An 11,814-nucleotide genomic window follows, 5' to 3' on the forward strand; every position below is an offset into this window, starting at 1 on the left:
CTTGACCCCACCCTGGGGAAGCTTCATGAAAACCCAGCAGCTGCTCCTCCCTTACTGTAAACTGAGCTGTGAGCAGAGGACAGAGGGCGCCCTTGTCTCATTTTCATCTGCCAGGAGCACTCCTTCTTGCCTGGGGGAGGGGAGGGAGTGCCTGAAATGCCCCAGTGTCTGTGTCCTAAGGTCCAGTTGATTATCTTTTGTTGTTGTTTTCTGTGTTTTTGTTTGTTTGTGATTTGCTTTGAGGGTGGAGGGGATCAACTGTGGGGCCTCGTGGCTTGCTAGGCAGGCACCCTACTGCACAGCTACAGTCTCAACTCCAGAGTTTTCCTAGATGAATATGCGATGGCATGGCCTGCAGAGTTTAATATGTTTTGTTTTTTTGAAACCAGTTGGTCTTGGAGGGGTTGAGGATGGGTGTGGGTGCTGAGGAAGCTGTCAGTGTCACCTACCTGGAAGCTGAACTCTGGTTACAGACGTAAGGAATAGCGTGCTAGGAGACAGCACTGTATAGAAAGCTCCGGAACTTGGTCAAACTGTGTGAGCGTAGTTGCACATGGTTATGTTTCAGTGGCCTCCTCAGATTCTCTGTGTACAGTGTTTATACTCAAGCATTCATACCTGATTTGTTTTATATGCTGACTGGGCAGACTGGATGGAATTCCAGTGTGTCTCACGGCTTTGACTTAGTTCTGTTTTATTGAGCGTATGGTTTTGTTACATGCTTAAGCAAGACTTTCTCTTCCACTGTAACAGTTTTGCTTTTTTTGGGAATGGGTTTCTGATTGATTGGTTGATTGATTGATTGATTAGAAACTGGAGGAAGCAGCATCTCGTGCCGCAGACGAGGAAAAGAAGCGCCTGCAGACTCAGGTAGAGCTACAGACCAGGTTCAGCACAGAGTTGGAGCGGGAGAAGCTGGTAAGTCAGAATGGCCGATCAGCTCAGGAAGGCCTGGCTGCTACCTCACCCTGGCTTTGCTGTGCCTTGTGGTGGCGACTGGGGAGTCGTGCGCTTGTTTGTGACTATTCTTTAAGCATCTTCTGTGTATTTGAGAAGTGGAGGAAGAGGATGGGCACCTTGTTTGCCACACCCCTAAAGCAGAATTGTGTGTGGTGGGGTGAGGAGTGCTTAGTCAGCATGGTTACATGTCCTCATTTGCTTTGAGATGTCTCTGTCATCCTGGGGCAACCAGGACCTTTTCATTCTCAAAAGCTTTGTAGTATGGGCAGTCACTAGCTGTTTGAGAGGACACCTCAACACACAGCATTTCTCCTCCGTAATGAGCAAGGTGAACACAGCTCTGAGCTCCGTTTGCTGTTCAGACCACACCAAGGTCCAGTTGCTTTCTGGAGCTAGGCAGTTACCGGAGCACAGGTCTCTCATGGAGTGCTGCTGTGCTGGGCCCTGCGTCTGAACGCGATCTGGTGTTAGTCACTTGTTCTTAGAGGCAAGGTTCCTGCGTGTGTTCAGGAAGGCGCATGTGATGTATGTGATGTCCAGCTGCCCTCCCTCCCTGCTGTCTCTCTGAGCACTAGTGTGATTGTGATTGGTGTGTGCTCCCTGCACAGGTTATTCTGTGAGCTCTCAGGACTCACAGACACAGGGAGCTAACGCTAGTGACATAATTCTAAGGTGCAGAGAAGTACACCAATGTGTGACAGTGTGTGTCAGGGTACTGGGCACACATGTGAAGTAAACACTCTACCAGTAAGCTGAACCCCAGCCCTGTCTTTGTGTTTTTGAAGACAGGGATTAAAGCCTCTTCAATCCAGAGGGGAAAGCCATGCACTTGTTGAGTATACTGGCGCCCAGGGGTGGGGAAGGAGTAGAGGCTGTAGGGCCTGCAGCTCATAAGCTGCTCTGCCTGGGCAAAGGTTCATTCTTCTTAAGATCTGAAAAGAGGTTTCTGACTTTAAGACAGAAAAGAATCTAAAGAGAAGTTACACTTTTTCTAGACTTGAATACAAATATACAGTAAAAGGACAGCACACAGAGGGAGTGAGTGCTGGCTCGCAGTTCATTTTCTTGGATTCCTAGTACGGATGCTGTTTGTACATTCCTTTTCCTACACCCTTAGCTGAAAGGCAGAGGTGCGGTGGGAACCTCGCCCTGGGGACGGTCACCCCAATTTAAGCAAAACCACACTCCTCTCATCCCTCCAGATCAGACAGCAAATGGAGGAGCAGGTTGCCCAGAAGTCCTCTGAACTGGAGCAGTATCTGCAGCGAGTTCGGGAGCTGGAAGACATGTACCTAAAGCTGCAGGAGGCACTGGAGGACGAGAGGCAGGCCCGGCAGGATGAAGAGACTGTGCGCAAGCTTCAGGCCAGGTGCACATCGGTTTGCAGCTCCCTCGTGGGCCTTGCTGGCTCAGCCCGCTGTTAGAAAGGGAGCCTGAGCTGTGTGCTGTCTAGCCTGGGAGAGTGGGCTGGCAGGGGTGGTTCTCGTGATCCTGGGCTACAGAAACCTTTGCTTGGGGGTCTAAGGGCCTTGTACTGAGAACAGTCTGGTGGCTGTGTTTGCCGGGATGCCCTTCATTCTATTCCAGAGCGTCTGTCAGCCGATCAGCTTTAGTGGAAACTTGAGTTTGACCTGAGTGGCCTTGCCGCAGAGGCAGGCCTACCTTGGGTCAGGCTGCAGCAGAGTTTGGTGGATTGGAAGGGAGTATGTACTCTCTGTTTGATTGTGTGGGATTGGCACCATTTCTTCAATATCTATTACATGTAATCCCAAGTTCTAAAGTTTTGGAACTAGATTTCCCCCACACCCTGAACTTTTAAATCCCAGTTTATAATTTATGATACATTCTCAGAGGAAATTTTTTATTTGAATTTTTTTCTTTTTTAGTGCGTGTACATCTGTGTGAGGGTATTAGATCCCTGGAACTAGAGTTACAGGCTGGTGTGAGCTGCCATGTGGGTGCTGGGAATTGAACCCTGGTCTTCTGGAAGAGCAGCCTGTGCTAACCGCTGAGCCATTTCACCAGCCCCTGCTCTGGGCTTTGTAACATCAGGGAGGATGCCAGAGGGCTGAGGAGCTGTCATGGTTTAACCCTCTACTTCTCCTGATGCCTTGTGGGAGGCTTACAGATGTACCTGGGCCTTGAGCTGTAGCACCTGCCCCATGTAGAATTTGTATAGCTGCCAATTCTCATAGAGAGAAGCAAAAGATGCTGTTTAAACCTGGGAAGAAAAGGAAAGGACCTGAGGTGACTCACCAGGTAAAAGATGCTAAGATGCTTGACGCTGTGCAAGCCTGATGTCCCTAGTTCTATTGCTGCCACCCATGTAAAGATGGAGGAGGAAACTGACTCACGGGATTGCCCCCTGACCTCCACACGCATGCCGTATCACACACATCACACACACATGCACATGATAATAATTTAAATATTAAAAATGGAAAATAAACTGGAAAAGGAGTCTCCTGTAGTTGTATACTTTACCAAAAGTGATGGAGCTGGTGAGATGGCTCAGTGGGCAAAGGTCAAGCTCTATGACCTGAGTTTGATCCCCGAGATCCACATAGTGGAAGGAGAGAGCCAACCTGTGTAATTTCCACATGTGCGCCTCAGCATGCAGCCACACCCAAACACACGTGACTAAAGGACATCTAATGTATCATTTGAAAAATAAATGATTTGGGGCCATCAAGATGACTCAGTGGGTAAAGCCGCTTGCTGCATAAGCCTGGCAACCCAGGTCCAGTCCACGGGACCCACGTGAAGGTGGGAGAAAAGAAGCCACTCCACAGGCTTGCCCTCTGCCCCAGCCAGCTACTTGGAGCTGCCAACGGTGCTGTTGACAGTGGCATTAGTAGGTCATTCAGGAGAAGGTGCAAATCCCATGTCACTTCCAGAGAGTGGCACTCTGAGTGACACTAGACATATTTTGAGCCACAGATTTATAGTCGGGAGTTTATAGATTACTCTAATGCACAGAATCTGGGGAAGGCATGGGGTTTCAGCAGTCTTGAGGGAAATTGGATATAACACAGCAGAGATTAAGTCTCAGAAGACCGGGTAACTCTGAACTTCACTGAAGTACCAGCTCTCCTGTGTGTGGGGTAAATGATGCTTTCTGCAGTGGTGACTTTTCTCTTGCTTTGATAATGATAAAAACACCTAGGGGAAGGGGGCTTTACTGTGGCTTGTGGTTCCAGAGGGGAGTCTGTAATTGCTGGGAAGGCATGGCGTGGTGGCAAGAGCAGGAAGTGACTTACCACACTTTGAAGGAACAGGAACTGAGGTGAGGCTAACAGAGCCTGCACCCTGGGATACAAAGGAGTGGGACTGGAAGAAGGGTCGGCTAAAAGGCTGTAAGTTTTTATGTCACCAAACTAAGGTCGATCTTTACTTTTAAGACAGAATCTCACTATGTAACCCCAGATGGCCTGGAACTTGCTCTGTAGACCAGGCTGGTCCGAACTCAGAGATCCACCTGCCTCTGCCTCCTCAGTGCTGGGACTAAAGGCGTGCACCACCATGTCTGGCTCAATTCTAAACCTTTAGTGAGTAAAGTTATAATGAGATAGCTCATGACTTAGCTTCCAGAACTTTCCAATAAAATGCTAAAAGTTTTCTTCTGAATTTCTTATCAGATAATCTTCAATTATACATTAATAGCCAAACTTCAGGCTACACATGGTAGTGCATGCCTCTAATTCCAGCACTTAGGAGACAGAGGCAGGAGGATTACTGCGAGTTTGAGGCCACTTGCTCCGTTTATATAAGACCCGTCTCAGAAGTTCAACCAGACAACCAAGTTTAGGTCTTATTTGTGTCTGCATTCCCAGCTAGGGCAGTATCCACAGCTGAGCTGGTAAGTGCCGGGGTAACTAGTGCTATTTTTATTTTTGGTTTTTCAAGACAGGGTTTTTCTGTGTAGCCTTGACTGCCCTGGAACTCAATCTACAGACCTGGTCCACCTGCCTCTGACTCCCGAGTAGTGGGATTGAAGGTGTGCACCACCTCGGCCAGCTTATCACTGTGCGAGAAAGGCTGTCCTCAGTAGGAAAATGCTGTGTAGTTGAGGATGACCCTGAACTCCCGATCTTCATGCCTGGTTACAGACATGTACCATGTTACTGGCTATTGAACCCCGAGCTTTGCACAAGATGGACAAGGGCTCTACCATCTGAGCTACAGGCCCAGGGAATAGCTCTTGAGTGCCTGAAAGGGTCCACGTTGTGCCGTGGTGTGTGCTGCTGCCTCCCGCCGGCTGCTGGGATGATTTTCATGGGTTTGAAGGCAGCCAGGATCTGGGTTCTTAAGTGAGGTGTGGGTACTTCATTCCCATGGTACTCGAGTTTAAAGCAGCATTTCATTATGTCAAACTTAGTTTTTTATCCATAAAATGACGCTGATTGCCGGTTTCAGGACTGTGAGGATGAAGGTAGATGTAGCAGGTCTGGTATGTAGCATAGCTGCATGTAGCTTTCTGTTCTTACCTCATTCACGGATGGGGAAGATACATCACGCAGAATTAAGGAAGATGTTGGATGATAGTGTTAGGCCAAGAGAACAACAGAAAAACAAGTAGAGGGACTCAGGACAGCTCAGCAGCTGAGAGCGCTGGCTGCTCTTGTGGAGGCCTAAGGTCTAGGTCACAACTGATTCCCCTGCCTCAACCCCGAGTGGCCAGGATGACAGGCGTGTGTACACACTTGGCTTATTCCTCCTCTGTAAAGGAGGAAGCCTAGACACAGGAAGGGTGGAAGTGCTGAAGTCTTTAGTCAGAGGTCAGTTTACAAACCACAGAAACCGACTTGGAAGAGGGAAGGCAAGATGATTTATGGGAACACTCTTAAGTAGTTCTCCAATTCCATGGAGGGCAGGTGGCCTGGTCTTGAACGGTGGCAGGAACCAGGGGGATGAGCGTGGGGAGGATGCCACAGACACAGGTACTGAGTGTTAGCACTGCCATCGCCCCTGCCACCCGGAAGAGAAATTATCCATTGTCTCTGGTTCTGTGCCAGCTGCTTTTGAGTTCCAGGGGGAGCAATTGCTTTGCCAAGCTCAGTTCTCGTTCCACCCTGCTCTGCTGCCAAGGGCAGGCTGTAGGTTCTGTACTGTGGGGGATGGGGCTCCACCTCCCTCAGACCCCTACTGTGCTATTCTCTAGCTGCATGAAGCAGCCCAGCCCTCTGAATGCCTACTGCCCTCTGTACTTGAGCACTGTCACTGTCTGTGAAGAGCACTGGGAAAGAACACAGATGCATAATGGACAGAGATGAATGAGGAGTGCACATCAGGCTGTCCGCAGTGCTGGGTGGGCTCAGTGTGTCTCCAGGCATTTGGATTCTGGGAGGGGTGGCATGGTCCTTTCCTCTTCCCTTGCTGCTGCTGTAGAGAGCAGGGGCTGCAGGTGGGAGTGGCCCTGCTGCCATGTGCCATGCGACTTGACTGTTTGGCTCTTTGTGAGGCTAGTGCCTTGACCATTGTTGGCATCTGACCACACTCCCTGCATCTTGAGTGCAGGTCTGAGCTGTATATTGGTTTATTTATTTAAACACAAGTGCAGTTGGCTAATCCAAGCCAGCTTGTTACTGCGGCTAACATCTGGCATCACACACCGGCATTGAAGTCCACTGTGACCTCCGCAGTACACCTGTGCACACATTCCTTCGTCTGTGACAAGGGACTAGTATCTCCCAGATTGTTGTTGGTCCTAGATCTTTATTGGACGAATAGATGTTTTAATGTCATAGCGACCAGGCAGGCTACAGGACTTGGCCCCACCCCCTGGCCGGTAGATGACTTAAGCGCTGGGCCTTACTTCTCCATCTCAGATGTGACTACTGATTGCACTTGTCTTTTCTCCGATGTTTCAGATGTTTTGCAGAGTGCGCATTAGTGCAATCAGTTTCGCGCACTCTGCAAAACATCAGAGAAAACACACTTGGCTCAGTTCTTGGCATACACTCGCCATTGCCTTAATGCTAATTTTCTTTGTCCTTCATGTAAGACTGAGGACACTTAGAGCAGGACATATGGGCTGATCACAGGCTTTCTGATACACACTGCTTAGCTCCTAGTCTCCTTTAAAGATGGGAGGCCTTAGGTGACTGAGAAATTGTCTTCTGAAATGCTTGCCCATCTTGGCGCGGGTCTGACCCCGAGTGTCCTCTGTGTTACAGGCTGCTGGAGGAAGAGTCTTCTAAGAGGGCAGAGCTGGAAAAGTGGCACCTGGCACAGCAGCAGGCCATTCAGACAACAGAGGCGGAGAAGCAGGAGTTGGAACAGCAGCGTGTCCTGAAGGAGCAGGCCCTGCAGGAGGCCATGGCACAGCTGGAGCAGCTGGAGTTGGAGCGGAAGCAGGCCCTGGAGCAGTATGAGGTGGCCCAGACTTAGCCCTGACACACCTGTAACTGGGGGTAGATCAGCTGGGGCGGGGGCGGGGCTCTGCACCCAACCCGCAAAACAAAAGCAAATGAACGCCAGCACTCACTTGGCAGAATCTTGCTTAGGAAAGAGAAGGAAGAAAGAAGTCAGTCTTATTTTGTTTTCTATAGAGATGAGGCGTCTGTCCACTCAGGGACCATGCAGGAGTGTGAGTGGGGAAATTGAGTTACACCCTGTGACAGAGGTCCCCACGCTGCAGAATGGACTCCGAGAACACAGGGACAGCAAGTGTAAGCAGTACCCAGTGCCACACCCTGAGGTAGAGAACCAGGGAGGTCGCTTGCTCCCAGCTCCTCACTCAGACCTCATTGGAGAGGCCCAGGGTTGCAGAGGTGACTGACATTCGAGGCCAGAGGAAGTCAATGAGAAGCTGCTTCCTCAACACCATTGTCCCAGTTACTGTTCTGTCGCTGTGTCAAGACACTGTGACTAAGGCAACTTACAAAGAAAGCATTCAGTTGGACTTACGGTTTCACGGTTAGAGCCCATGTTGGGGCAGTGAAGGCAGAGGCAGGGACAGCTGAGCACCCACATCTTCTCAGAGCACAAGGCAGAGAAACTCTGGAGTGGCTTGAGTCTTTTGGAACCCCCAGTGACACAGCTCCCCCACAAGGAGGAACTAATCCTTCCCAAATAAGACCACCAACTGGGGACCAAGCATTCAAGCATGTGAGCCTGCTAGGGCTACTCATTCTAGCCACCGTGGCTGTGGCTGTCCCGAGTGTGTGTCAGCAGAGAGAACAGCTCTTCCTTCAGAAGTTAGGACTGGCAGCTCTCCTGAGAGAGCTGAGCTGGGGAAGGGCAGGTGTGGAGCAGAGGCAGGAAGCTGACCCAGGCCTCACTGTCGCATGCATGAGGTGAGAGAAGCCTTGGAGTCAGATGGCTTGGCCTCCAGCCCTGCTTCCTGCACCTTGGGCAGGCACCTTAGCGCTTGGAGCCTGAGTTTGCTAAGGTGCAGTGGGTAGTGACAGCTCCTCCTTACAGTGATTCTGGTCATTTCGTGAGATAACTCATGGGTATACAGTAGGTGCCAGTCCATGCTACTTGGTTCTTAAACTGCCACTTTTGTCCTAGGGAGTCAAAAGGAAGCTAGAGATGGCAACAAATACGACCAAGAGCTGGAAGGACAAAGTGGCCCATCATGAGGGATTAATACGCTTGATAGAACCAGGTAATAGTTTTATATGTAAAATCGCCTATTTTAATTTATTTCCTGTTGTGTTTATGTGACTGAACTTATTTAAACAAACAACCAAAGCTTTCTTAGGGGCACAAAGCCCTTGCTTCTGCACATAGCACCACATAAAACTGGGGGTAGGGGCGTCCACCTGTACTGCTAGCCTTGGGGTCTGAAGCGTGAGCTCCTCCTTGAGGTGGCTCGGGTTAAAGCACCGTGTAGGCCTGACTGCTTACGTTACCAGTGCCTGGGTGGGGATATACATTTGCCACCCCAGGGCTCTACAGGGGATGGGAGCAGAGTCACCCTGAAGCCAAGGTAAGAAGCTTGTCCACTTTAATAAGTGACCCCAGGTAACCTGCCTGCGCTCATCATGCTGCTCTTTTGGCTGGTGGATGTTCTGGGGTATTCCTTAGAGAGGAGGTGGGAAAGTTGTTGTCTTGATGCGCTGACAGGCGTGGAGAGGCCAGGCTCCTGCACTGAGGGCATGCTTGTCACTTAGGTTCCAAGAACCCTCACCTGATCACCAACTGGGGACCTGCAGCATTCACGCAGGCAGAGCTCGAGGAGCGAGAGAAGAGCTGGAAAGAGAAGAAGACCACAGACTGACAGCTGTCCCAGCGGCCACCCCAGTCAGTCACATCAGTGAGGAGTCGAGCTTCGTGCCTGGGACAGGGACACTGGCTTTGCTGCTTCTAGTCTCCCCTCAGGACTCCAGCAGGTTCCCTGTGAGGAGGATGCCATATTTACCTTCTAGCGAGGTCTCAGCTCTCCTGAGCAAGAACATAGGCACGGGTGTGGCTGGGGCCACTTTCACTGTCGCCTTCTGCAGCCCTTGCAGCCCCCAGTCTCAGCCCCTCCTTGGACAGGAGGTCAGCTGTCTCCTCACGCAGCACATCCCCTCCACTGATTGGCCAGTCTGCTTGCCTTTTCGTGTCAAGTGACACGGCAAGCCTTCGTGTTGGTGTCTGATGGACAGGTCACCAGCCACTGCCCTTGTGGATGGGATCTGGCTGGTGACGCTTCCCAGCTTCAGCTGAGACACTTCCTTTCCTGACCACCACACACAGGGCTTTCGCCTCATGGCATTTCTTTCCCTCTCCTCAAAGCAAAACATACCCTGCCTCAGTGCCTCTTCTTAGTTCTTCAGGTGTTCTGTCCCCGGCTGCCTGTGGGAATCCATGGTGATTGGATAGTTTGGGAGGTTACGTGGGCACAGTGGAAGCTGACAGTATGTGGGTCTGTCAGATGTAAAGTGTCACAGGATGATGGCAGACCCTGTGGCTTTCTCTAGGACTGTATCTCTCTCTGCTTCCCCTCCTAGGGTGACACAGGTCTTGGTTTCTGTGCTTCTCTCTGAGGACTGCTTTTAGCTATAACCTGCTCTGAGCCCGAGACTAGTGCTTATGAGGGTAAGCCTCAGCACATCGCTGGGCTCTGTAACAGCAGTGACTCCATGGACAGCCCAGAGGCTAACATATGAGCAGGAAGGGGATCTGTGTGTTACAGAAAAGGTGGGATTCAGTAGCAGAGCAGAGAACCCCAAGTGTCGGTCCAGCCTTGCCTTGGAGCAGTAAGGAGGCCATTCTAGACATGCACAAGTCTAGAATAGATTCCAGTGTTCCTGGATCTACATAAGGACTGGATAGAATTCATTAATCTCTACCTTTTATGATTGGAAAACATTTGCCAATGGAAGTCTTATCAATTTTTCTTAAGATTTTGGGATACTTAACAAAAGTAATTTTATTTAATGTTTATAGCTGCCTTCATACAGTTTAGATTTATATGCAAAGTATCACCGTGTCATGAACCTTCTTGGTTAGCAGATAACTTGCGTGTAGGCTTGGGTCTGACCATTCTCACCGTGTTTCCTTGCCAGTGCTGCTGGGAGTCAGACCAAGGGGACCAGAGTGCCCCTGTCTTGATGATATCTCCTAGGGACCCAGTGGCCCTGGAGAGAAGAGGAAAAGAAGGTACTGGGTGGCATGAAATGTCTGGACGGAAGCAGGGGCCTGGGGTTCGGGAGAGACTGGGATAAAGGAATTGCTGGGTCCAGGCTGGCACAGCCTCCCTCCTTAAACCTGGACTGTCTTAAAGCACACCAGAGCGTGACCATAGCTGCCACAGCCCTCCTTGTCTGGTCTGCGAGCCTGAATGCTGCGTGCTCCCTCCTGCAGTGCTGTATGGGCTATGCAGAAGGTGTCTGCAGTCTAGCGTCTGTTACTGGTTGCCACACCGGCTTCAGTAGCACTGTGTCTGGGAAGTGAAAGTCCTTTTTAAACAGCGTGTAAGAGTGCACAGCTGTGGACTGTGCGACTCCCATTTGGCCGATGCTCTGATGCTCGTGGGCCTCTCCTAAGACTCACGGTGCTCTCAGCTAAGTGCCTGTAGACCCCCTGCCTCATCTCTGTAACAACGACAGGAAGCTTCGGGAATGTCTGTGTTTCATTGGAATCAACCCTTCCCTCCAACTAGAGGCGAGATTGTCTGTAGGAATTGTGAGTGAAAAGCATTTGAAAATGTTTTGGAATCTACTGTATTGAGAATGAACAAAATATTTATAATTTTAAAGTATTCTTATCTACATGTACAATGTAATGTGCTCCACTTTTTATTTTTTGCTAATTTTTCTAAGATATTAAAATGTTTTCTATGGGATTTTCGGTTTCTGTTTTTTAATGCGATAGACTCAATAACAAAATTAAACATACCAGAGTATCATACATTTTGAACCGGTTTAATAAAACCAGTTTAGTGTGTGCATGCCTGCGTGCATGTGTGCGTGTGTGCCTGCGTGTGTGTTTTTGCTAATCTTCAGTTTCATACAGTCATGTGGACATGGTTTAGGGATATTCCTGAAAATACTGGGTTTGGGAGTTACGACCTCGAGAAGTTAGCTGTGACCTCATGTTGGGTGTGTGAGTCACAGCTGTGGGAAGCCTTGGTGGCTGTGTCAGCTCAGGAACCTACAGAACCGACTTTATTGTTGTTGTTACCTCTGAAGCCTTTTCCTCTTGTCTGTTTTCTCAAATTTTCTTTAGCTAGAATAAACATTGTGGTTTTCTATTTGGTTTTCCATGGTCACCAAGATTAAAACTCTTACTGTGGATGAAGCAGTCCCTTGTTCTAGCTTGACTGTGTATTGGTAAACTGGTCTCCCCTCATGGACACCTACCTCGTGTTTGTCAAACTATTCTTCTTTCTCAATTGTGATGCTCTCAAGTAAGGACACT

The 11,814-nt window shown here is 49.7% G+C and overlaps 1 protein-coding gene across 2 annotated transcripts in view; it reads left to right on the forward strand.

The window, feature by feature from the left end:
- Swap70 (switching B-cell complex subunit SWAP70) overlaps positions 1-11,239 on the forward strand; it is a 61,739-nt gene extending 50,500 nt beyond the window's left edge. Inside the window, 5 exon segments of one of the 2 annotated variants that reach the window (NM_001106288.1) lie at positions 811-918; positions 2,163-2,329; positions 7,137-7,335; positions 8,476-8,572; positions 9,081-11,238. In NM_001106288.1, coding sequence (NP_001099758.1) covers positions 811-918; positions 2,163-2,329; positions 7,137-7,335; positions 8,476-8,572; positions 9,081-9,187 — 678 coding nt within the window. In that variant the 3' untranslated portion in view covers positions 9,188-11,238. 2 annotated transcript variants of the gene reach the window in all.
- The last annotated feature ends 575 nt before the right edge of the window (positions 11,240-11,814 follow it).

This window comes from Rattus norvegicus, chromosome 1 (genome assembly GCF_021556685.1).
Source record: "Rattus norvegicus strain SHRSP/BbbUtx chromosome 1, alternate assembly SHRSP_T2T, whole genome shotgun sequence".
NCBI lineage: Eukaryota > Metazoa > Chordata > Mammalia > Rodentia > Muridae > Rattus > Rattus norvegicus.